At 45.6% G+C, this 26,779-nt stretch overlaps 1 protein-coding gene and 1 long non-coding RNA gene across 2 annotated transcripts in view; one reads left to right on the top strand and one right to left on the bottom strand.

Annotated features, from left to right (window-relative positions):
* Positions 1–262: 262 nt before the first annotated feature.
* On the top strand, positions 263–25,441 carry LOC140388153 (uncharacterized). The gene is made up of 3 exons (XR_011934111.1): positions 263–770; positions 23,279–23,383; positions 24,907–25,441. It is a non-coding gene; the product is annotated as an uncharacterized lncRNA (long non-coding RNA).
* cradd (CASP2 and RIPK1 domain containing adaptor with death domain) overlaps positions 16,499–26,779 on the bottom strand; it is a 51,640-nt gene continuing 41,359 nt past the window's right edge. The window contains exon 2 of the mRNA XM_072471870.1: positions 16,499–20,902. Within this exon, the coding sequence (XP_072327971.1) occupies positions 20,592–20,902 (311 nt within the window). The 3' untranslated portion in view covers positions 16,499–20,591. The remainder of the gene's footprint in view (positions 20,903–26,779) is intronic.

Genomic DNA, 26,779 nt, shown 5'->3' with positions numbered 1-26,779 from the left:
TAGATTCCGGCTTCCAGCCCGTTAATTCATTCTAGTGAATGTAAATCAGCTGTTTGCATTTTTCCGCGGGGCGGGAAGCCTTCTACCGCTGGTGGGGTAGGACTGGGGACGAGTCTGCTGCCCGGTGTCGATCCGTTTTGGGGCCAATGCGGGATTCTCCACCCATTTGGGATTCCCAATCTTAGCAGCAGAGAACAGAGAATCCCGGCTGATATTTCTGCATTTTTGAACATTTGAGTTACATACATAAGCCAACACTTTCTCAGTACTAATGAATAGTTGCCAGCAATTTTGTTGGAAGTCATTGTGCCTTGTGTAGCCAAGATTGGGAATACTCACACCACTGCAGATGGCCACTTTCTATTCTACCATTTCCCATAATGTTAATAGAATTTTAATCTGAATATGTTGGAAACGATGAGGATTCCTTCCGTCTGAGGTTAAGCCTTTGGTTGATTGCCACCACCTTTCGTTGACCGATACCCTGCTATGGAACCCATTCTTTCTGTCTAATGTGAATCAGTCCTCAGTGAAATGTGGAAAAACACGCATTTATGAATCAGAGGGCAAAGATTTGGGTGTGTTTGGTGGTGGTGATGCAACAAAATGTACATATTTTCATGCCTATGTGTTCCAGATGACTCATTCTGTTTACAAGAATTGTCTTAAAAGGGCAAACAACCATTGTACACCGTTACCGATTTTCCCTTCTACAGCTTCAGCAAAAGATACCGCTACACATTAAACCAAGATCCCATCTACTCTCTCAGGTAGAGATTTTTTTAAAAATTCCATTACTTGAAGAGAAGGGAAACATTCCTGATGTCTTCTCGGTCAATTATTTAGCCCTCAGGAAAAACGCTTTGCAATATTCAAAAGTTAAAAAGGTGCTACATAAATGCAGGTTCTCCTTTAAATTTTAATACAGGATTAGGACTATTTGAAAGTGATCTTTTTGCTTCCTGTACAAGATCTGAACTAGCCAGCAGTTAACTTTGCGAACTTCTTTTGTAGGGAGCTAACTGATATTAAAGGTAGATTCTTAGAATAGTTATAGCACAGAAGGCCATTCAGTCCATCAAGCCTGTTCCAGCTCTCTGCAAGAGCCAATTTAGCTAGTCTCATCCTTGCCCTTACCCTGCAAATGTTATTGACTTCCCACAATCATTACCCACATATCCACATATGTAGTGGAGAATATCTGAAGACTCCCATTTGCTGCACACATCTCCTTGTGGGGAAGGGTGGTACGGGTTTTGTTTCCCAGGCTGGTTTGGCATTGTACAGGTTTCTGCTGCCCTGATTGGTTTGTCTTTCAGTGCCCTGATTCGATCAGATTGGTTACTGAAAGAGGGCTCAGGGCAAAACACTGTTAGATCAAGATAGCTAGGATAAAGAGTAAGACATAAAAGTATGGATGAATATGACAGAATTAAGTAATTTGATACATACTTAGGTTAATTTACTGGATAAAGACTATAAAACAAACAGTAGAAAATTTATTCCCTGGGCAGAAGCACCTGTAGCAATTATTAACAATTAAATGTGTGTTCTTAAAGCATATTAATCCTTGTTAACAGTGAAATGTTCACAAGGCATAATGGGGCTTAGCCAGCAAACTTGGCCACATTCTTTAGAAAGGCAGATTCACACATGAAACAGCCTGTTCAGCAGAAACATTCCTTATCAGCAGTCCCCAGACAGCCGTTATAAATACGGACCAGGGGCGACATTCTCCGACCCCCCGCCGGGTTGGAGAATCGCCGGGGCCTGGCGTGAATCCCGCCCCCGCCGGTTGCCGAAGTCTCTGGCACCAGAGACTTGGCGGGGGCGGGAATCTGGCCGCGCCGGTTGGCGAGCCCCCCGCTCGATTCTCCGGCCCGGCTGGGCCGAAGTCCCGCCAATAAATTGCCTGTCCCGCCGGCGTAAATTAAATCACCTACCTTACCGGCGGGACAAGGCGGCGTGAGCGGGCTCCGGGGTCCTGGGGGGGGCGCGGGGCGATCTGGCCCCAGGGGGTGCCCCCACGGTGGCCTGGCCCGCGATCGGGGCCCACCGATCCGCGGGCGGGCCTGTGCCGTGGGGGCACTCTTTCCCTTCCGCCTCCGCCACGGTCTCCACCATGGCGGAGGCGGAAGAGACTCCCTCCACTGCGCATGCGTGGGAAACTGTCAGCGGCCGCTGACGCTCCCGCGCATGCGCCGGCCCGAGATGTCATTTCCGCGCCAGCTGGCGGGGCAACAAAGGCCGTTTCCGCCGGCTGGCGGGGCAGAAATTCCTCTGCCGTCGGCCTAGCCCCTCAATGTTGGGGCTCGGCCCCCAAAGATGCGGAGCATTCCGCACCTTTGGGGCGGCGCGATGCCCGTCTGATTGGCGCCGTTTTGGGTGCCAATCGGCGGACATCGCGCCGTTTCCTGAGAATTTCGCCCCAGATTAGGAACCAAGGACAGTAGGTAAGGGAGTCTGGAAAGCATCAGGAAATTATGCATAAGTCCCCAACTATCCATGAATCTGGAACTGACCCAGATTGCTCTCCCACGTATGTTGACCAAGCTTGGGAAATAAAGACCATCTTTAACCAGAGTTACTTTCTCCGCGAGCCTTTGTGTTAGCTGAGCCATAATTAAGAAGGGAAATCCCTCACATGAAAGCCAGCTTAATACTTAGTCTTGGAAAATGCTTCTACAGTTATGTGTTCACTTTGAATGCGCTCTCATATATGAGGCCTGTTGGAGTTAAATGGAATTTGCCCTTTGCTGAACTGTATGGCAATAGCTCGAAAAAAAATCAGCAACTTTGATTTGAATTCAAGATATTATGAAAGAATCCAGGGTAATGGTGGTGGAAATTCTCGACGGGTTATTTTTATCAGAGTTAACACGTTGAGAGATTGAGAGATCGAGGGAGAGACTCAGGGTGGAACAGAGTAGGAGAGAAATTGGGAAGGGGTAAAGAGAATGAAAGAGGGAAAAGGGAGAGATATCGGCTGGAATTATCCGGCCCTTCGCTGGCAGTGGGATTCTCTGGTCGTGCCGGCAGCGCACCGCCACCTGCGAGCTTCCTGGTAGCATTGGTGGCTTCAATGGGAAGTCCCATTGACAGGCGAGAGCAGAGAATCCCATCGCCAAGAAACATGTGGCTGGATAGAGTGGGATAGGGGAGCGAGAAAGAGACAGCCGGGGAGGGAGCGAGTGACAGACAGATAATGGAAAAAGGAGATGAGAAAGAAACAGAATGGAATAGGGGAGTGAGAGGGTGAGAAAGGGAGAGAGGTGGAAGAAAGATACAAAGTCAGAAACGGGGAAAGAGAGACACAGTGGAAAAGGGAAGAAAGTGAGAGAGACAGACAGAGTGGGAGGGGAGAGAGTGAGAAAGATAGAGGCCAGAATTCTCCGTCCATTCACGCCGACGGGATTCTCCTGCCCGCTGCAATGAATGGAGTCTTGGCTGAGCGCCAAATTTTCCGTTCTCACTGGCAGCGATGGCGGGGCGATCTTGGGCCAGATGATCCCGGCCAGAGAAACAGCGGGGTGGGGAGAAGAGTGACAGACAGAATAGGAAAGTTGGGAGAGTAGGCTGGAGTTAATTGCAAACTACACTGACTAATTTCAGATCAATTCATCCTGTCTCCTCACATTCCCTTATCACCTCTCACTCTCTCCTTTTTCCACTCTGTCTCTCTCACTTCTTTAGACCCCATGCAAGCATAAAAGTACATTCAAACGGAGTCTGTCCCTGGAATACCTGATTAGCCAAATGCAGGAATCTGATCAAATGACCAATCGGGGCAGTGAAAACACTGTCCAGTACCATACCAGAATGGGAAAGAACGATTTGCAGACGGGATGAGCTTTGCTGGGGTTGTGCCACAAGTTGATCTTCCACCATCTCCCAGAGCAGTTACGCTGTCAGAGAAGCCAAGGCCATTATCGCTCTGAATTATTCTACCTGTGAATCTTTAGCTCTGAATTAAACTCTGAAAACTGAGCCCGGTTAACATCTATCTCAGCATAATGAGGGGGGAGAGGAGAGTAGCTTTGGGTGGTGTGGGTGTGCAGCATGTGTTCAAGAACCTAGAAGGGATAAATCAGCAGATTCATTTTTTAAATCATTGATAGAATATGGGAATTGATGGCGAGGCTAGTATTTGAGCCCATCCCTACTTGGTCTTGAGAAGGTGAGCTGCCTTCTTGAACCTCTACCGTCCATCCGGTGCAGATCTACCTATTAGGAAGGACGTTCCTAAGAGTGAGAATTCAGAATGTCCAATTCACCTAACATCATGGGTGAAATTCTCCCTAAACGGCGCGATGTCCGCCGACTGGCACCCAAAACGGCGCCAATCAAACGGGCATCGCGCCGCCCCAATGGTGCGGAATGCTCCGCATCTTTGGGGGCCGAGCCCCAACATTGAGGGGCTAGGCCGACACCGGAGGAATTTCCGCCCCGCCAGCTGGCGGAAATGGCCTTTGTTACCCCGCCAGCTGGCGCGGAAATGACATCCCCGGGCGGCGCATGCGTGGGAGCGTCAGCGGCCGCTGACAGTTTCCCACGCGTGCGCAGTGGAGGGAGTCTCATGGTGGAGACCGTGGCGGAGGCGGAAGGGAAAGAGTGCCCCCACGGCACAGGCCCGCCCGCGGATCGGTGGGCCCCGATCGCAGGCCAGGCCACCGTGGGGGCACCCCCCGGGGACAGATCGCCCCACGCCCCCCCCAGCCCGCCCATGCCGCCTTGTCCCGCCGTTCAAAAGGTGGTTTAATCCACGCCGGCGGGACAGGCAATTTATCGGCGGGACTTCGGCCCATCCGGGCCGGAGAATCGAGCGGGGGGGCCCGCCAACTGGCGCGGCCCGATTCCCGCCCCCGCCGAATATCCGGTACCGGAGACTTCGGCAACCGGCGGGGGCGGGATTCACAGCAGCCCCCGGCGATTCTCCAACCCGGCGGGGGTTCGGAGAATGACGCCCCATGTCTTTCAGGACTCGTGGGAGGAAATTGGAGCACCCGGAGGAAACCCACGGGGAGAACGTGGAGACTCCGCACAGAAAGTGACCCAAGCTGGGAATCGAACCCGGGTCCCTGGCGCTGTGAAGCAACAGTGTTAACCACTGTGCTACCGTGCCGCCTCACTTAGAGGGGAATTTGCAGGTGGTGATGTTCCATGCATCTGCTGCCGTTGTCATTCTAGGCAGTAGAGGTTGCAGGTGTGGGAGGTGCTGTCAAAGGAATCTCAGTGAGTTGCTGCAGTGCATCTTGTAGATGGTACATACTGCTGCCACTGTGTGTCATTGGTGGAGTGAGTCAACCATGTTGCTTGAGGTGCATTCATCCAGGCAAGTGGAGGGTATTCCGTCACAATCCTGGTTTGTGTCTTCTAGATGGTGGACAGACTTTGCAGAGACAGGAGAAGTTATTTGCTGCAGAATTCCAAGCCAATGGTCTTCTCTTGTAACCACTGGCTAGTCTAGTTCAGTTTCATGTCAATGATGACTCCCAGGACAATTATGGTGCAGATTCGCTAATGGTAATTTGGTCATTAATTTTATACAGTTGTTTTCCTGCTGTCTCCCCACAAGCTTTTACACATTACTCTTCTTTCAGTTATTTAGCAATGATCACATTGAAAAGCATTCCACATTGCAATAATGCTTTACATTGAAATATTTCTTCTAATTTAACTCTTCCGATAACTGCCATTTATCATCAGATTATGTCTTTGTTTTATCTATCAATACAAATAATTTCTCAACAGTGTACTTCCTGTTTATTCCCTTATTTCCCCTTTCTTTTATTTTTGTCATCACATTTTTGATCCACGGATGATTAATGGATATGTGGCTTTAAGACAAGCAGCCTGTACCTTTAATTCAAGCAGAATTCAGAAGCCTGTACTGATTTAAACTGGAGTTGTAGATTGTCAAGCACCAGTGACCAGAGATGGGCTGGGACTCGATTTGATCGATTTGGCTGGTCGCTAATTAATTGGCCCAAAACGCTGTGCTCTGGCTGGTAGCAGGTGGTGATTGGATCTTATCCCATTGAAATGGTTCAGAGACCGAAGGAGATTTCTGTTTTGATTCTGGCAGCATGGTGAAAAGATCCATCTAGTCCTCTCCAGAGCTAGATGTTGCTAACTCTCTCCAGAAGACTATTGTAAGGACTGTCTCTCGCTCCAGAAAGCCTGTGGTGTTGGATTCCTGGAACTTCAGAGACCTGGAGACAAACCACAAACTGAAAGCAAAGTTTGAGGAAAGAGACTCTGCCTCTCCAGGAAAGTTGTAGCATGGTACATTAAAACTGCAGAAAAGACCAGTACAGGCTGCAAAACAGAGACTTTAATCCACAAGCTTACTATGACGAAAACATGCTAAGAACCATCATCTGAAGCAAATACTCTTTTCCCTTTCACTTACTTTCTTTTATCCCTTTCCACCCTATCTGAGTTTGTCTTGTGTGTGTGTGTGTGTATATATATGATATATATATGGGTGGGAGGCGAGTTAAAGTGGGATTTAGGTGTTTATTAATTGTTAACATAACATAAGCACTAGTAACAACACCGTTGCCATTCTCGCCGGCGCGATACACCAGAAGCCCGGTGGTGACGGCAGCACTGAGGGTCTGGGGTCACTGGAGGAGGCACAGGAAGGAGGAAGGGGCCTCAGTTTGGACCCTGATATGGAACAACCATAGATTTGCTCCGGGCAGGATAGATGGGGGGTTTCAAGGCTGGTATAGGGCAGGCATTAGAAGGATGGGGGACCTGTTTATAGATGGGATTTTCCCCAGCGTGCAAGCGCTGGAGGAGAAGTTCGCCCTGCCCCCGGGAAATGCTTTCAGATACCTCCAGGTTCGGGACTTTCTCAAGAAACAGGTGGGGACATTTCCGCTGTTACCCCCTTGAAGGATACAGGACAGTGTTGTGTCTGGTCTGGCATCTGGGTAGGAGAGGGGAAGGTGTCGGACATATATCAGGAGCTGCAGGAGGCGGAGGAAGCCTCAGTGGAGGAGCTGAAGGGCAAGTGGGAGAAGGAGCGGGATGAGGGCCTGTGGGCTGATGCCCTGGGCAAGGTGAATTTGTCTGCATCATGCGCCAGGCTCAGTTTGATTCAGTTTAAGGTGGTGCACTGGGCTCACATGATGACGGCAAGAATGAGCAAGTTTTTTGGGGTGGAGGACAGGTGCGCGAGATGTGCATGGAGTCCAACGAACCATGTCCATATGTTCTGGGCATGCCCGGCGCTTAAAGAATTCTGACAGGGCTTTGCGAGGGCCATGTCCAGGATTTTGGACACGCGGGTGAAGTAGAGTCGAACAATAGCGATATTTGGGGTGTTGGGAGTATCCGGGAGTGCAGGAAGCGAAAGAGGCTGAGGTGTTGGCCTTTGCCTCCCTGGTAACCCGGAGACGGATCTTGTTAATGTGGAGGGACTTGAAACCCCCGACCGTGGAGACCTGGGTTAGTGATATGGCTGGGTTCCTCAGCCTGGAGCGAATAAAGTTTGCCCTGAGAGGGTCCTTGCTGGGGTTCTCCCGGCGGTGGCAACCTTTCCTTGACTTTCTAGGGGAGCAATAACCCTCGGGGAGCAATAAAGTGTCAGCAGCAGCAGCAGCATCCTTTGGGGGGGGGGGGGGGGGGGACGCGACATGTTGATATAATGTGTTTTTTCGTTTTGTATAATGATAGCAGCCACCTTGTTTTGTTAAATATTTTTCGTTTACTGTTTTGTTTTTTTGTTATGTAAAAATCCTGGTTGAAAAAAGCTTTAATAAAAATAATTTTTTAAAAAAACATAACATAAGAACTAGGAGCAGGAGTAGGCCATCTGGCCCCTCGAGCCTGCTCCACCATTCAATGAAATCATGGCTGATCTTTTGTGGGCTCGGCTCCACTTTCCGGCCCGAACTCCATAACCCTTAATCCCTTTATTCTTCAAAAAATTTTATCTTAAAAACATTTAATGAAGGAGCCTCAACTGCTACACTGGGCAAGGAATTCCATAGATTCACAACCCTTTGGGTGAAGACGTTCCTCCTAAACTCAGTCCTAAATCGACTTCCCCTTATTTTGAGGCTATGCCCCCTAGTTCTGCTTTCACCCGCCAGTGGAAACAACCTGCCCGCATCTATCCTATCTATTCCCTTCATAATTTTATATGTTTCTATAAGATTCCCCCTCATCCTTCTAAATTCCAACGAGTACAGTCCCAGTCTACTCAACCGCTCCTCGTAATCCAACCCCTTCAGCTCTGGGATTAACATGGTGAATCTCCTCTGCACACCCTCCAGCGCCATAAGTCCTTTCTCAGGTAAGGAGACCAAAACTGAACATAATACTCCAGGTGTGGCCTCACTAACACCTTTTACAATTGCAGCCTAACCTCCCGAGTCTTAAACTCCATCCCTCGAGCAATTAAGGACAACATTCCATTTGCCTTCTTAATCACCTTTTGCACCTGTAAACCAACTTTTTGCGACTCATGCACTAGCACACCCAGGTCTCTCTGCACAGCAGCATGTTTTAATATATATTTAAATAATGGGGATTAGGTGGGGTTACTGGGTTATGGGGATAGGGTGGAGGTTTGGACCTTCAGTAGGGTGCTCTTTCCAAGAGCCGGTGCAGACTCGATGGGCCGAATGGCCTCCTTCTGCACTGTAAATTCTATGTCTATGTCTAATAATCCCTTTTGCTGTTATTCCTACCAAAATGGATAACCTCACATTTGTCAACATTGTATTCCATCTGCCAGACCCTAGCCCATTCACTTAACCTATCCAAATCTCTCTGCAGACTTCCAGTATCCTCTGCACTTTTTGCTTTACCACTCATCTTAGTGTCGTCTGCAAACTTGGACACATTCCCCTGGTCCCCAACTCCAAATCATCTATGTAAATTGTGCACAATTATGGGCCAACACTGAGCCCTGAGGGACACCACTAGCTACTGACTGCCAACCAGAGAAACACCCATTAATCCCCACTCTTTGCTTTCTATTAATTAACCAATCCTCTATCCCTGCTACTACTTTACCCTTAATGCCATGCATCTTTATCTTATGCGGCAACCTTTTGTGTGGCACCTTGTCAAAGGCTTTCTGGAAATCCAGATATACCACATCCATTGGCTCCCTGTTATCTACCGAACTGGTAATGTCCTCAAAAAATTCCACTAAATTATTTAGGCACGACCTGCCCTTTATGAACCCATGCTGCGTCTGCCCAATGGGACAATTTCCATCCCGATGCCTCGCTTTTTCTTCCTTGATGACAGATTCCAGCATCTTCCCTACTACCAAAGTTAAGCTCACTGGCCTATAATTACCTGCTTTCTGCCGACCTCCTTTTTTAAACAGTGGTGTCACGTTTCCTAATTTCCAATCCACCGGGACCACCCCAGAGTCCAGTGAATTTTGGTAAATTATTACTAGTGCATTTGCAATTTCCCTAGCCATCTCTTTTAGCACTCTGGGAGCATTCCATCAGGGCCAGGAGACCTGTCTACCTTTAGCCCCATTAGCTTGCCCATCACTACCTCCTTAGTGATAACAATCATCTCAAGGTCCTCACCTGTCATAGCCTCATTTCTATCAGTCACTGGCATGTTATTTGTGTCTTCCACTGTGAAGACCGACCCAAAAAACCTGTTCACTCCTCAACTCCCATTATTAAATCTCCCTTCTCATTCTCTAAAGGACCAATATTTACCTTAGCCACTCTTTTTTGTTTTATATATTTGTAGAAACTTTTACTATCTGTTTTTATATTCTGAGCAAGTTTACCCTCAAAATCTATCTTACTCTGCTTTATAACTTTTTTAGTAGCGTTCTGTTGCCCCTTAAAGATTTCCCAGTCCTCTAGTCTCCCACTAATCTATGCCACTTTGTATGTTTTTTCCTTCAATTTGATACTCTCCCTTATTTCCTTAGATATCCACGGTCGATTCTGCACTGTAAATTCTAAGATTCTAAGATTTTCCCTCCTTCTACTGTCCTTCCATTTTGTTGGTATAAAACTTTGCTGAGCACTGTGAAAAGTTGCTTGGAAGGTTCTCCACTGTTCCTCAACTGTTTCACCATAAAGTCTTTGCTCCCAGTCTACCTTAGCTAGTTCTTTTCTCATCCCATTGTAATCTTCTTTGTTTAAGCACAAAACACTAGTGTTTGATTTTACCTTCCCACCCTCCATCTGTATTTTAAATTCCACCATATTGTGGTCGCTCGTTCCGAGAGGATCCCTAACTAGGAGATCATTAATCAATCCTGTCTCATTACATAGGACCAGATCTAGGATCGCTTGTTCCCTCGTAGGTTCCATTACATACTGTTCTAGGAAACTAGCGCGGATACATTCTATAAACTCCTCCTCAAGGCTGCCTTGACGACCTGGTTAAACCAATAGACATGTAGATTAAAATCCCCCATGATAACTGCTGTACCATTTCTACATGCATCAGTTATTTCTTTGTTTATTGCCTGCCCCACCATAATGTCACTATTTGGTGGCCTATAGAATACTCCTACCAGTGACTTTTTCGCCTTACTATTCCTGATTTCCACCCAAATGGATTCAACCTTATCCTCCATAGCACCGATGTCATCCCTTACTATTGCCCGGATGCAATCCTTAAATAACAGAGCTACAACACCTCCCTTACCGTCCACTCTGTCCTTCCGAATAGTTTGACACCCTCGGATATTTAACTCCCAGTCGTGACCATCCTTTAACCATGTTTCAGTAATGGCCACTAAATCATAGTCATTCACGATTTGCGCCATCAACTCATTTACCTTATTCCGAATACTACGAGCATTCAGGTAAAGTACACTTATGCTCTCTTTTATACCTCTATTTTGAATCTTAACAACTCTATCATATCCTCTCCCAAGTTATATTTCCTCTTAACTTTTCTCCTAATTTTCCTTGTCGTTGAACCCATATCTTCATGTAACAACCTGCCGCGTCGCTTACCATTAATGTTTTTACTTCCCGTTTTATTCCTTTTAGTATTACTGGGCCTATTCACTGAGCTCCCCTCAGTCACTGTACCTTGTACTGTCGCCCTTTTTGACTATGGCTTCTCTGCCTTACACTTTCCCCCTTACTGCCTTTTTTTTCTGTCCCTGTTTTACTACTTTCCGACTTCCTGCATCAGTTCCCATCCCCCTGTCACATTAGTTTAAACCCTCCCCAACAGCTCTAGCAAACCCCCCCCCCCCCAACTAGGACATCGGTTCCAGTCCTGCCCAGGCGCAGACCGTCCGGTTTGTACTGGTCCCACCTCCCCAGAACCAGTTCCAATGCCCCAGGAATTTAAATCCCTCCGTCTTGCACCATCTCTCAAGCCACGCATTCATCCTATCTATCCTGACATTCCTACTCTGACTAGCTTGTGCCACTGGTAGCAATCGGAGATTACTACCTTTGAGGTCCTACTTTTTAGTTTAACTCCTAACTCCCTGAATTCACCTTGTAGGACTTCATCCTGTTTTTTACCTATATAGTTGGTGCCTATGTGCACCACAACAGCTGGCTGTTCACCCTCCCCCCCCCAGAATATCCTGCAGCCGTTCCGAGACATCCTTGCCCCTTGCACAAGGGAGGCAACATACCATCCTGGAGTCTCGATTGCGTCCACAGAACCGCCTGTCTATTCCCCTTACGATTGAGTCCCCTATCACTATAGCCCTGCCATTCTCTTTCCTGCCCTGCTGCGCAGCAGAGCCAGCCACGGTGCCATGAACCTGGCTGCTGCTGCCTTCCCCTGGTGAGCCATCTGCCTCAACAGTAATCCAAAGCGGTATATCTGTTTTGCAGGGAGATGACTGCAGGGGACACCTGCACTGCCTTCCTACACTTGCTCTGTCTTTTGGTCACCCATTCTCTATCTCCCTCAATAACTTTCACCTGCGGTGTGACCAACTCGCTAAATGTGCTATCCACAACTTCCTCAGCATCGCGGATGCTCCAAAGTGAGTCCATCTGCAGCTCCAGAGCCGTCAAGTGGTCTAACAGGAGCTGCAACTGGACAACTTCTTGCACGTGAAGCAGCCAGGGACAGTGGACGTGTCCCTGAGCTCCCACATCACAGTGGAGGAGCATGATACGGGTCTGGGATCTCCTGCCAATGTCTTAAATCTTAGGTTAACTTATACAACTACAATTCCAAAAAAACAAAGAAAAAATAAATAAATTAGACAATGAAAAGAAAAACTACTTACCAGTCACTTACCAGGGTTAAAAAGCACCTCTTCCTAACCAACTATTTTTGCTGCGTGTTTCATTATAGTTCTTGTTATAAACAGTAATTGGTGTTTATCTTACAAACCTGGTAGCTGTAATTATTGGACAGCCAAGGGCCAAAGATTTAGGATATTTTTATCAGAATTATTGGTTAATTCACTGGTGTTGTAACACAAGTTAGCCTAGATTAACCCTATCAGGTTCCCCCCAATCTTCTCAATCAGAGAGAATACAGTTTTACTTCTCCAGCCTTTCCTCATCATTCAAGGAAGTGTTGGTGAACCTTTATAAAACACTGGTTCAGCCCCAAATGGAGTATTATGTCCAAATCTGGGTACCATATTTCTGACAGGATCTGGAGACTTTAGACAGGATGCAGAAAAGATGTACGAGAATGAACCCAAGGATATGACACTTCAGTTCCATTGATACTTTGGAGAGGTTGGTGTTGTTCTTCCTAGGAGAAGTTAAGAGGAGATATGATTGAAGTATTCAAAATTATGAGGGGTCTAGATAGAGCATCTAAAGAGAAATTGTTCCCATTTGCAGAAGGATCAAGAACCAAAGACACAGATTTAAGACAAAGGAATAATAAAGCAATATGAGAACAAACATTTCTTACACAATGTATAATCACAATCTTGGAATTTCATGAAACTGGGATGGAGGTAGATTCAGGGCTACAGGGAAAATGCAGGAATAACTAAATTGCTCTTGCAGAGAACCAGTGTGGACTTGAAGGGCTAAATAGCCCCCCCCCTGCGCTGTCGCCATTCTTGGCCTCATCCCTGACATCATCCTGGGAAATGAGTATTATATTCATTTAGCCCCTTTACCCTGTAAGTTTCAACTCCATTTACCCACACTTGGTCCTCATCCCTTAATACCCTTACCCAACAAAGATCTACCAGTCTCAGTTTGGAAAAGCGTTTATTGTTGGAAATCATGGAACCTTGGTAAGTATCCCTCATTGGGATTCTTCCCATGCTTTTCAGTATTTATCACTTGCTAATATTTTCTATCCAGTAAGATTTATGATTAGATCCAAAAGAACAGGTCCAAGCTTGGTTAATGCTCAATTCTGTTACTTATGTGTAACTTTTCAAAAATGTCTTTATCCAAAGTGCTGAGAATGTGGAACTCAGTGCCACATGGAGCAGTTAAATGCACCTGCACTTTTGACCTTAAGGAAAGTACATTAGGGAGAAGGGATCAGAAGGATATTTTGATAGGCAAGATGTTCTGGAGTGGGAGAAGGCTTGTGACCAACATAACCATAATATAGACTGCTCTGCTGAAAGGTCATTGAGCTGAAACATTAACTCAGCTTCTCTCTCCACAGATGCTACCAGACTTGCTGAGTGTTTCCGGCATTTTGTTTTTAATTTCAGCATAAATGAGTTGGGTCAAATGGCCTGTTTCAGTGCCATAAAATCTATGTAATCTAAAATCCACAGTCTGTGTTGCTTCCCCATAGTTAAACTTGGTGCATTCCAGCTATCAAAGTGAAAGGGCAATTAAGTTATCCAACTTGTGTGTGTAATCACTAATCAGCTCTTAGGCAGTAATCTAGTCCCATGTCTCGAGGTACCTGGAGAACAGCCAGCCTTGTAGTGATTTCCAAGAAAGCAGCTGAAGAGCTTTTCAAGGTTATTCCTGGAAACATTCAATAGGTCACTTTCTGCAGAAGCTATTTTTTATATTTGAACTGGTGTTCTAAGGGTGCGGTTCTTGAACAGATTGTTTGCTTCACGCTACCTTGAACACACACAATTCATTTCCCAGCAGCTGTTGTGTAAACAGAGCCAATGTCACGCATGCCATCTCTCTCCATACAAGGAGAATGCCACTGTCTCCCGATTAACAATTGAGTTACAATTCCAGAGTGTTTTCAGCTGCTAAACTTGAGACAGATGTCATAGTTCCAGTTACAATAAACATATTTGCCATTTGTAAGTAAAATTTAAAAACTTGCCTGTGCCAGTTCAAGGAGCTGTGTGTCGAAGGAAGAGATTACAAAACCAGAGCTGGAGGAAGTGAGAGCAGAGATGCAGTTCACAGCACTGCTCAAGGAACCCTGAGAAACTGCCTTTGTTAAACTCCTGTCAAAGACTTTCATTGCTAGCTCTCTGGGCTGACTGGCCCATTACAATCTGCTTTTTCCCTCAATGTGTGCTTCTGCGATGCTTGGACCCATCCAAGTCTACAACTTAAATCTCTCTCTATCTATTTTTATTACTGAAGGGCTATTGAAACATAGAAAATAGAAGCAACAGAAGGCTATTCGGGCCTTTCCGCCTTCTCCACCATTCATTATGATCATGGCTGATCATCAAATTCAGTAACCTGATCCTGTCTTCTCCCCATATCCCTTGATCCCTTTAGCCCTAAGAGCTATAACTAATTCCTTCTTAAAAATTACACATTTTGGCCTTTTGAAATACACAAACATCCCTTCCTATGCTTTTCCAAGCCATCAGAGCACTGCTTTTCATTCTCTCACCATTTGGATAGTTGAGTAAGTCTCACGAAGGACAGGTGATAATTTTTTTTTTAAAGTATTATTTCATGGGATGCGGACTAGGTCAGCATTTATTACCCATCCGTAATTGCCATTGAAAAGGTAGTGGGGAGCCACATTATTAAACCATCACAGTCAGTGTACATCTACTGTTGCTGGGGTTATCCCTACATCATCCTGATGGTTACCGTTGACCAGAAACTGAGCTGAACTAGCCTTATGAATACTGTGACTACCAGACCAGGTCAAAGTTTGCAATCCTGTGGCGAGTAACTTACCTCCTGAAACCCCAAATCCTATCCACCATCTAGAAGGCACAAGTCAGGAGTGTAATGGAATACACTTGCCTGGATGAGTGCAGCTCCAATATTCAAGCTCAGCGCCATCCAGGACAAAGCAGCAGGTTTGATTGTTATCCCATCCAAACAATCACTCCCACCACCAACGAAGAAGGGTAACCGTGTGTACCATCTACAAGATGCACTGCAGAAACTCACCAAGGTTCTTTAGGCAGCACCTGCCAAACACACGACCACTACCATTTAGAAAGACAAGAGCAGCAGATACCGGGAATCCCACCAGTTGGAGGCTCCCCTCCAAGTCACTCATCATTCTGATTTGGTAATATTTTGCCATTCCTTCACTGTTACTGGGTCAAAATCATGGAATTCTCTCCCTAGCAGCACTGTGTGTATCTACACCTCAGAGACTGCAGCAGTTCAAGAAGGCAGGTCCCCACCTTCTCAAATGCAACTTGAGAAGGTGCAGCATGGTAGCATAGTGGTTTGCACAGTTGTTTCACAGCTCCAGGGTCCCAGGTTCGATTCCGGCTTGGGTCACTGTCTGTGCGGCGTCTGCACATTCTCCCAGTGTCTGCGTGGGTTCCCCCCGGGTGCTCCAGTTTCCTCCCACAGTCCAAAGATGTGCAGGTTAGATGGCCATGATAAATTGCCCTTCGTGTCCCAAAAAAAAGGTTAGGTGGGGTTGCTGGGTTACGGGGATGGGGTAGAGGCACGGGCTTAAGTGGGGTGCTCTTTCCAAAGGTCGGTGCAGACTCGATGGGCCGAATAGCCTCCTTCTGCACTGTAAATTCTATGAACTAGGGATGGGTAATAAATGATGCCCTAGCCAGTGACGCCTATATTCTGTAAACAAAAACAAATGTGAGCAGGTTCCAGGATTTTGATCCAGTGACATGAGGTGATATATTTCCAAGTTCGGAGGGCGGGCTAATTTAAACCGCCCTGATTTTCCCTCTCACCAGCTGTCCAAAAACAAAACGATATTTTGATTTCCCCCTTTTAAATGGTGGTGTATTTCCCAACTTCTTTGTTTTGGCATGATCTGATTTGTACTATTAGCCCCACAGCAAACTAGAGTTAGAATAATATCCTCCACATGGTTGCCAGGTAGCTTTCTTTTGACTCACACAATAAAAGATGAGGGAATGAAAGATTCATAAGTCAAAGTCCTCAAAATAAAGAATTACTGTTTCACATGAATCCAGAATCAAAGTCTAATGGCTGTATTCCTTTGGAGGTTGGCAGGCTTAAAGTTGATGCTGGATAATTCACTTTTCCAGTAGGGATGACTTCCACAATGAGATGAACAAGTCTTGTAGGCAATGGCATAGAAATTCCAGTAGAAACAGTGAAGATAGGGCCAGGCATTCAAACCTGTTCAGAGCCCATTTTCCATGCTGCTGCTTGGTAGATGGTAAGATGACAGACAGAGCTTGAATTTGGATTTGATTTATTGTCATATGTACCGAGGTACAGTGAAAAGTATTGTTCTGTATACAGTCCAGACAGATTGTTCCATACATGAGAAAACATAGGGCATATGATAAATACACATGGACAAAGGCATCAGATGCCATACTAGTCACTAAACAAATAAAACAAAAGTGAGCAAATTCCAGGAGTTTGATCCAGTGACAGTGAGGTGATATATTTCCAAGTTAGGATGGTGTGTAACTTGAGGGAAATTTCCCATATGTCTATTGCCCTTGTCCTTCCAGGTGGCAGAGGTCATGGGTGTGGAAGGTGCTGTTGAAGGAGCTTTGGTGAGTTCCTGCAGTACGTTTATTTGAGATAGTAGACACTGCTGCCACCATGTATCAGTAGTGAGGGAGTTAATATGGGAGTATATGGGATTCCAATCATTTGGGAGATGTGAAGAGAAGATGTATGAAGAAATTGGTTCAGTCCATAAGAGGATAATTCAGAAGCCTGGTAACAGCGGGGAAGAGGCTGTTTTTGAACCTGTTAGCGCGTGTTCTCAGATTTTTGTATCTCCTGTCTGATGGAAGAAGTTGGAACAGAGAAAGCAAATTACATGTCCCATCAGCTAGATGGAGGTTTGGGGATGAAAGCCCCAATAACTCCCACCTCTCCACTTTAGCAAAGGATATATATATCCCTTGGTCTCAGTTCCTGAGATCGTTAATGTTCCAACCATTAAGAACTCTGAAAGGAAGGTTACAGGACTCTTTGTCTTAGCAGACCTATGGGCTCCAGATGGCCCGTCTGGATTTGGAAATGCATATGACCTTGGTATAGTTCCCTTTGAACTTAGCCTCTGAAGCTCACAGGGTTGTTAGGAGTTCTTCAGAGATAACGAGGTGCGGGTTCCCCTGCTGAATTAGCTCCTCTTGTTCAAAGATCACAGACAGACATAACAGCACCCATTTTAAAAGGTCATTGTCTCCAGTTTTAAAATTTTTGAAATTGACCATGAGGATATATATATTATAAAAACATAAAGTGTGAGGTCTTAGCCCCATTATAGTTATAAGTTAGAAAATGCATTAACAAGATGCAATGGAGTATCATTACAATAAGAAGGGATTGGGGAGGTGCATAGGGTTCTGAAAATAAAGTGAAGGGTCGATTCCCGAGTGCAGAGGGAGCTCTTGGAGTGGGATAAGTCATAGAGCAATGGAAGGGCAAGAGAATGTTTGAGCCTCGGGGCCCAGGAAGGGGAGAGTGGAGGTAGCAGGCAGATGAGGATAAATTTTGAGAAATTAGTCTTGAGGGAATGAATCACAATTTTAGTAGCAATAGGGGAGGCAGGCTGCAGGCAATGGTGGGAAGATGGGCAGATGATGACAGAATGGACATTGGATAAAATGCGATATTCAGATGAGCCAAGATGGTGCACTCATGCTCAATCCATGAAATTACTCGATTATAAAAAACAGGAGCAAGAGTGGGCCATTCAGAGTGATCTGATTGTGGACTTAACTCCACTTTCCTCCCTTGACTCCTTTGTCAATCCAAAATGTGTCTGACTCAACCCTGAATATATTCAATGACCCAGCCTCCACTGCTCCGTTCCAAACATTAACAATTCCCCGAAAGGAAATTCCTCTGTATTTCCATCTTAAATGAGAGGCCCCTTATTCTGAAACTGTTGCTATAGTTCTAGATTCCCTCGCGAAAGGAAACATCCCCTCAGCATCGACCCTGATAAACGCCCTCAGAATCCTATATGTTTCAATAAGATCACCTCTTAATCTTGATAACTCCAGTGAGCAATGTGCCCAGCCTTTGCTCATAAAATAAATCCCTTCATCCCAGGAATCAGTCAAGTGAACCTTCTCTGAACTGCTTCCAATGCAAGTATTTGAATAGAGTACGGTCTAAGGCAGTCACTTGAGTCATGGCTAGGAGTATATTTTTCAAACATATGCCTGCATGATCAACGTTCACTATTATACCTTGTCAAACCAGCACCTAATAGGAGTCGGATTGCGAGTTCCCATCTTTATTTCATATGGGAACATTCCTGCCAAGGAAAAAAAAAATCAACTCATGCCCGAGCCCTGATTCAAACACAAGCACCGAACCACTGCTTACTAAATCCATGCAGCCACTCGCAAATTAAAGTTTTAAAAATACTTAACACTTTGATCAAATCTGTGCCCATATAATTTCACAGGGAATTACATAGATTTACAGCACAGAAACTGGCCATTTGTCCCAAACAATGAATGCAGTTATTGTTCCACATGAGCCTTTTCCTACCACTCTACATTTAATCCTATCTGAACTTTAAGAACAGGAGAAGTAGACCATACAATCCCTTGAGACTGTTCCGCCATTCAATATGATCATGGCTGATCTTCTGTTTCAGTTCCACTTTCCTGCCCTCTTCCCATATCCTTTGATTCCCTGAGAGACAAAATATCTGTTTATCCAAGCTTTCAATTTATTTAACACAGGGACAGCCACAGTCCTTTGATGTAGAAAATTGCAAGGATTCACAAGCTCTTGAAGAAGACATTTCTCCTCATCTCAGTCCTAAATAATTGTCCCCTTATTCTGAAACTGTGTCCCAGTGTTCGAGATTCCCCAGCCCGGGAAAATAACCTCTGTGTCTTCCTGTCAAATGCCTCAAAATCTTATGTGCTTCAATAAGATAACTACTCAGTCATCTAAATTCCAGAAAACATAGACCCATTTGCTCAGTGTGCCATCATAGGACAACTCGCTCATCCAGTATTCCAGGGGTGAGATCACAAAAAACCCGTACAATTGTAGCAAGAAACTGCACATCCCTCTAAACCTTGCTGCCTCCTGTACCTATCTAACTTACCCTTAGAGGTATTCCTGCTTTGTGATTTTAGAAAATGTTCCATTAGCCATCCATTTTTCCACTATTGACTTAACTGGTTCACCGACAATTGTGCTTGCAAATTTGTCGTGTCATGCAAAGTGGCTCAAAGTCCTAACCAGAAATATTGTATGAAATGGAGTACGGGAGGAATGGATGTAATTCTTTGAAACTCGGCCACATTTGTTTATCCCTATTTCACTTAGTTTCAAATTAGTGTTTTTAAAAAAACATTAAAAATCATCAAATTACACGACAGAAGAATTGTGCTTTTTCCATACATCCTGACCTGTTCTTTCTCAAAATAATGTCCCTCATTCCATTTGATAGACAGGAGGAGGAAAAGTGGGGTGGCATAGTGGTTAGCACTGCCACCTCACATTAGATACACAGAAGATAGGAGCAGGTGGAGGCCTTTTGACCCTTCGAACCTGCCCCTCCATTCATCACAATCATGGCTGATCATCCAACTCAATAGCCTATTCCTGCTTTCTCCCCATAGCCTTTGATCCCATTCTCCCCAAGTGCTATATCCTGCCGTCTCTTGAATATATTCAAAGTTTTAACATCAACTACTTCCTGTGGTAATGAATTCCACAGGCTCACCACTCTTTGTGTGAAGAAATGTCTCCTTATCTCTGTCCGAAATGGTTTACCCTGAATCCTCAGGCTGTGGTTCTGGACACACCCATCATTGGTCACATCTTCCCTGCATCTACCCTGTCTAGTCCTGTTAGAATTTTATCATTCTCTATGAGATCTCCCCTCATTCTTCTGAACTCCAGCGAGAACAATCCCAGCCTAGTCAATCTCTCATATGATAGTCCCACCATCCCTGGAATCAGTCTGGTTCAATTCCAGTCTTGGGTGACTGTCTGTGTGGAGTTTGCACTTTGTCCCCGTGTCTACATGGGTTTCCTCCAAGTGCACAGGTTTCCTCCCACAGTCCAAAGATGTGCAGGTTAGGTGGGTTGGCCATGCTAAACTGCCCCTTAGTGTCCAAAAGGTTAGGTGAGGTTACAGGATAGGTCGGAGGTGTGGGCCTAGGTAGGGTGCTCTTTCCAAGCGTTAGTGCAACTCGATGGGCCAAATGACCTCCTTCTGCACTGTAGGAATTCTATGATTCTAAGTCTCCTCATCGTCTCTGCATTTCAAACGGAATACTGCGTTGCACAAGGTGATGTGTTCTTGATAATTTGAGGATTAGATTGTCAATGATTTTCCTGGAATATTTTGACTATCACCCCGGGATCGGTCTCTGCTAAAATCAGACTGTCGCACAAAGTCCACACGGTTGCTCTCTTTCCTAGTCGTCGTTTCCACAGGATAAAGGCGGCCAGGATCTGTGCCTGTAGATTGTACTGGTGGTTCATTTTACATCGATAAAGATCTGAGGTCTTCAGTCCAAGATCCACCACAATTCCCTCCCACTCTGGTCCCAGATGGCTGGAAAGATGGTTTAATTGCTTGTCAGTAGGTATCCTCTTCAAGATGTGGTCTGAAATAGTCAATCGTAATTCATCTGGAAAAGAAACATTTATTAATTCTAAACTCATTTCTTCACATATATTTTGATCCAATTTATTAGCATAATCCCAGACACGCCAGCATTGAGATTCAGTTAAAATGCAAGCCCATCCCATTCCCTTTTTATAAAAATGAGAGAAATAGGAGTAGATCATTCAGCCCTTCGAGCCCACTTCACCATTCAATAAGATCATGGCTGACCTACCTCAACATCATTTTCCTGCATTATCACCATATCCCTTAATATTTTAAAAATGTACCAATCTAATAATAATAATCGCTTATTGTCACAAGGAGGCTTCAATGAAGTTACTGTGAAAAGCCTCTAGTCGCCACATTCCGCCGCCTGTTCGGGGAGGCCGGTACGGGAACTGAACCCATGCTGCTGGCCTTGTTCAGCCTTACAAGCCAGTGTTTAACCCACTGTGCTAAACCAGCCCCTGCGATCTCAGTCTTGATTATCTGTATTCAAGAAACATATTGATAGGGCCATATATGTAGTCCTCAAGTAGCATTAACCACCTGCATTTATATAGCACCTCCAGGACCTCAAGATAAACTGACCAAATATTCTGCTTTATTGATGTTGGACAAGGGATAAATATCGACCAGGGCACTAGAACAGGGTTTTTGAAACTCAGAGTCGCGACATGTGGGTGGTTCAGGGAGCGATCGGTCAGGACGTTCCCGATCAAGGGACAAAGTGCCCAATGGCCATGACTAGCTTTTAAAAATGCCGGCCACAGGCACTCTCTGATCGGCTGTGGTATTCAAGGGGGCAGGGCGGGCTGTGAGCTGGTCACCGGGGGGGGGGGGGGGGGGCTGATGGGTGGGCACATAATGCTAAAGGCGGTGGCCCCAGCTTGGAGCTCCGCTCTGGCACTCGCCCTCTGCGCACTGCTCGGCTCGCCCCCTGCCACTGATTGGCAGTATGTGACCTGTGGCTCCATGGTCAAGCTGCTCAACGGCCGGCACACAGTCCGCCTGCACTCTCACGACATGAAGTATGGGTTGGGAAATGATCAGCAGTCTGTTACTGGCATGGATGCATCTGACAATAGTAACAGCTACTAGATAGTGAAGGGGGAAGCCAGGCCAGGTTTGTCAGCAAGGAAAGCCAATCAAATGAGACCAGTCAATATGGCTGACACATTGGATGAAACCTACACAGGCATTACTTTGTATCACCGCTCTCTGGAAACCAGGACGTAAGTGCTTATGGTAAGAATGGAGAAGCAGATGACTTGGATGTTTGGACAGTGGAATGCGGTGGAACCACTAAGAAATATTGTAACATTGTGTGTTTGACAAGTTACTTCATCTCACCTAAAGTCAATAAGGTAAAAACAAGATTGTACTTTTTCAATACTTGTTTAAATTTTGAAAGAAATGGGAATATAGTTAAAACAAAGTTTGTGTGTAAATGTAAGGATGCCCATGTTCAACTGAAATTGCCTGAATTTTCATTGGTTAAAAAGTCATAAACTTGGAAAAATCAGTTACTGGAAATAAAGTTTCAAAGCAAAAAAAAAAGAATGCCTGCCGCGACCTGCTTTTAAATAAAACAATGGAGTCTTTTTGCCTGGAGCAGCGGCAGAGAGAAGGTCACGCGCTCAGCACTTATACTGGGCACGTGACGTCAGTGTGTCTCTGCTTTGGCTGCAAAATCATGGAGGAGATATTCCTCCATTTAGTAGCTGCCAGCAAGTGAGCAACAGGACTGTGTGAAGAACTGAAGATGGATTATTTTTAATGACGAAGAGAGGGCCAGAGACACAAACAGGCCAGGATCTCACAACTGAATCTGCTGGTGAGCGCTTCTGAGGAGAGTCCACAGCAGGACAAAGCAGTGCTGGTGTGAGCTGTATACAGAGCACCAGGTCCTCTGGTGAACAACCCATAAAGAAGAAACTGAAATCGGGAATAAAGCAGTTTAAAGATGATTTCTTGCGGTATGGCTTTAATTGTGTCAATGCAAATCAGAATGCAAAGCTCATGTGTGTTACATGCAGGGAAGTACTGGCAAATGAAAGTTGAAAACTTCAAAGGCATTTAGGACAGCACGGTGAGGCAGTGGTTAGCACTGCTGCCTCACGGTGTTGAGAGCCCGGGTTCGATCCTGGCCCCGGGTCACTGACCGTATGGAGTTTGCACATTCGCCCCGTGTCTGCGTGGGCCTCACACCCACAACCCAAAAGATGTGTAGGGTAGGTGGATTGGCCATGCTAAATTGCCCCTTAATTGGAAAAAAAATTGATTGGATACTCTAAATTTTAAAGATTAAAAAAAGGAAAAAGAAAACTTCAAAGGCATATGAAGACGAAACATGGTGAGTTCGTTCAAGGAAAAACATCTTGATTTTCTTTTTCAGAGGAAGCAGCGAGAACCTAAATAGTCAGCTGAAGTCCTTAGCAGAAATGTAACACAAAGCAAGTGAGATCATGAAGACCAAGCAGACTTATTTGTCGCAATAAAGGTAAGCAATAATGGTGTGTCGCAAAGGTCAGCCGGCATGGGTCGCGAAAGTCCGTCATGGGGTCATGAAGGTCTGCCGGCTGTTAAAAATGGGCCACAGGAACAAAAGGGCCACAGAAAAAAAATTTGAAAAACACTGCATTAGGATCTACTCCCCTGATCTTATACGACTAGTGCCATGGGATGCTTTACATCCAAAGAGCGCAGACTGGACCTTGCTTTAACAGCTCATCCAAATGACCAGGCCTTTGATATTTCAGAAAGCGGCCTAGATTAAGTACAAAGGTCTCTGGAACGGGGATTTCAACCCCACTGGCTTTTGATTCAGAGGTGAGAGTACAACCTTTGAATGGCCTAACTCTAATTTTAAGGTTATGTCTCTTTGTTCTGGATTCCCCCAAAGAAAATAGTGTCTCTCTCTATCTTATTTTAATTCTTTCATGGGATGTGGGCATTGCTGGCAAGGCCAGCACTTGTTGCCCATCCCTAATTACCCCTGAACTGAGTGGCTTGCTGGACATGGTAGGTCAGCAAATTTCCTTCCCTCAAGGACATTCATTAATCTGATGACACAATTGATAGTTTCATGGCTAGTTTTCAATTCCAGAATTATTAATTCATATTTAAATTCTCCAGCTGTCAGGGTGGGATTTGAGCACTGCCCTCAGAACATTAGTCTGGGCCTCTGGATGAATACTCCAGTGACATTACAACTATGCCACCATCTCCCCTTAAGAGATCCTCTTATCTACTCCAATAAATCATTCAATCATCTTAAACAACTAAATTAGATAACCCCTAACATAATATTCAAATGAATACAAGATATCAATGCAACTTGTCCTCACAAGTAAATCTTTTTAATTCTGGCGAAGCTGTGCTGGAGTGCCTCAAGGCCAATTTATCCTTCTTGAGGTACATTGCATGAGATGGAACATCGCACACCAGATGGGGTCTAGCCAGAGCTTTGCATGTACTAATATCCCTGCAAGTCTTTGATCTTGATACAAAACCACTTTCCATGTACTTCTCTCTCTATCATTATTGGAAAGAGGGAAATGTGGCCCAAAATGTCCTTACTGCAGTGACCCACATGCGTAAATGTCTAGGACTACACAAATTAACAATGTGTTTTATGTTTACTGAAGAACTTGCCAAGTAAAAGGCTTTTCAAGACTATAATGCTGATTCACTGCCAGTGTCGATAAAACAACCAGATGAATTTCATTATGATGTTAGAGATCTAGTTTTTTCCACTTGTAATTGTTATTGAAACACAATCAACTGCTTCAAGTCTCTCCAATTAGGCTTTTCTTTGAGAGGCCAGACACAATCATGTTTTCTTCCAGACGTAACCATTTTTGAACATGATGGCTACAGATAAGATCCGGAGGTCTCAAGGACAGTGTAGTCAACCTTGGCAACACTGCTGCGAGACCTCACTTACTGAGCACTGAATGCCTCGCACCCTTTGAAACTCCAAACTTATACAATTTTTCACTTTTTTTTTTCTTTTCCCTCCAGGTCCTTGTTTTCCCAAGAATTAGGTCATACAGGAAGCAGCATTTGCAATGTTCTTCCTAAGAGACCACATCTGATACATCTCAGAAGAGTCTGAAGACAAACTCTGATCATCGCACCAGATTGGCAGACACACAGGATTTGTGAAATTAATCTCTACCATGCTCTGCCTCCAAGGCAGGTCACAGCTCAGATCTCACACACAAGATTCTGAAGTCTCATTTGCTCTGGATGTGGTTTCCTGTTGACTTCTAAGTGTTTTTTATCTTCAGAATGCCTTCTCCTCGGTAATGTCAAACAAGGTAAAGGAGCCTAACCTTCCACGCATGACACGTCACCTGGAAGCAGGTACGCCCACTGGACATCAACCAGTGCCAAACTACCCTCACTGCCACTCCAAGTGTGACCAAACCCAACCCTTCACACGGTTCGAGGTTCAAATCCAACAACAGGGCTTGAGCAAAACGATCTGACATTTGAACTGAGGGAGTGTTACAATGTCGCAGGTGCTGTTTTTCATTTGAGATTTGAAAATTGAGGTCCCACATGCCCGATTGGGTAGATGTAAGATATTTCATGCTACTATTTTGAAGAAGAGCAGGGGAGTTCACCCCAAGTGTCTTGGCCAATATTCATCCCTCAATCAACATCACAAAAACAGATTATCTGTTCATTATCATCTGACTAGGCACTTGCTGGATGCATATTGGAGGCCACATTCTCTTCTTTGCAAGTGACTACTTCAAAAAGTATTTCATCAGCTGTACTGCACTTCGAGAGATGGCTGGCAGTAATGGAAAGTGCAATATAGACTTCCGGTTGCGGTGATGCCTAGCTAGCCGCACGTTTCGGCGGCTCCAGCTCCGACGGACCTTCGGGCTCTTTTAAGAGCCCCAACGGGGAATTTTTTGACGACGCAACCCGGTGTGGGGTGTGTGAGAAGGGAGTCCCCCCCCCGAAACGAAGGAGGAAAAAACCGGCGGCGGCGGCTGCAGCGCGAGGAATCGTCGACCAAAGGGTCAGAAGGAGAGAAGTACAAGATGGCGGCGGAGAAAGCGCAGGCGACATGGGGGCCTGAGCAGGATGAAATTGTGAGATGGTGCGTGGAGCTGCTGAAGAGGGAGGTGCTGACCCCGATGCTACAGGCAATTGAGGGGCTCAAGGAGACACTAAAGACCCAGGAGACAGAGCTCCGCGTGGTGGAGCAGAAGGTGACAGATATTGAGGACAAGATCCTGGGCCTGGCGGTTAAGACACAGACGCACGAGGCACTTCATAAAAAGTGTACTGAAAGGATCGAGGCCCTAGAAAACGGAGCGCGAAGGAAGAACCTTCGGATACTGGGTCTCCCTGAGGGTGTGGAAGGAGTGGACTGTTGAGCGTACGCAAGTACGATGCTGAGCTCACTGATGGGTGCTGAGGCCCCTACGGGCCCCATGGAGGTGGAGTGGGCAAATCGGATTCCGTCGAGAAGACCAAAAGCGGGAGAACCACCGAGGGCGATAATCGTGCAATTTTACCGCCTTAAGGACAGAGAAGAGGTCCTGAGATGGGCTAAAAAGGTGCGGAGTAGCAGATGGGAGAATGCTGTGGTACGGGTGTACCAGGATTGGAGTGCGGAGGTGGCGAGAAGGAGGGCGAGCTTCAACCGAGCCAAAGAGGTGTTGCATAAAAGGAAGGTGAAGTTCGGGATGCTGCAGCCGGCAAGACTATGGGTCACGTATCAGGAGAGACACCATTATTTCGAGACGGCGGAGGAAGCATGGACCTTCATCAAAGAAGAGAAATTGGATCGGAACTGAGGGACTGATGCTGCAGGAAATGTTATTGTTAATGTTATGTTTGAAGTTAATTGAGAAGTAAATTGGGAAGGGGG

The sequence above is a fragment of the Scyliorhinus torazame genome, chromosome 13 (genome assembly GCF_047496885.1).
Source record: "Scyliorhinus torazame isolate Kashiwa2021f chromosome 13, sScyTor2.1, whole genome shotgun sequence".
NCBI lineage: Eukaryota > Metazoa > Chordata > Chondrichthyes > Carcharhiniformes > Scyliorhinidae > Scyliorhinus > Scyliorhinus torazame.
The sequence above is the reverse complement of the archived record's forward strand: the minus strand, read 5'-3'. Positions and strand labels throughout refer to the sequence as shown.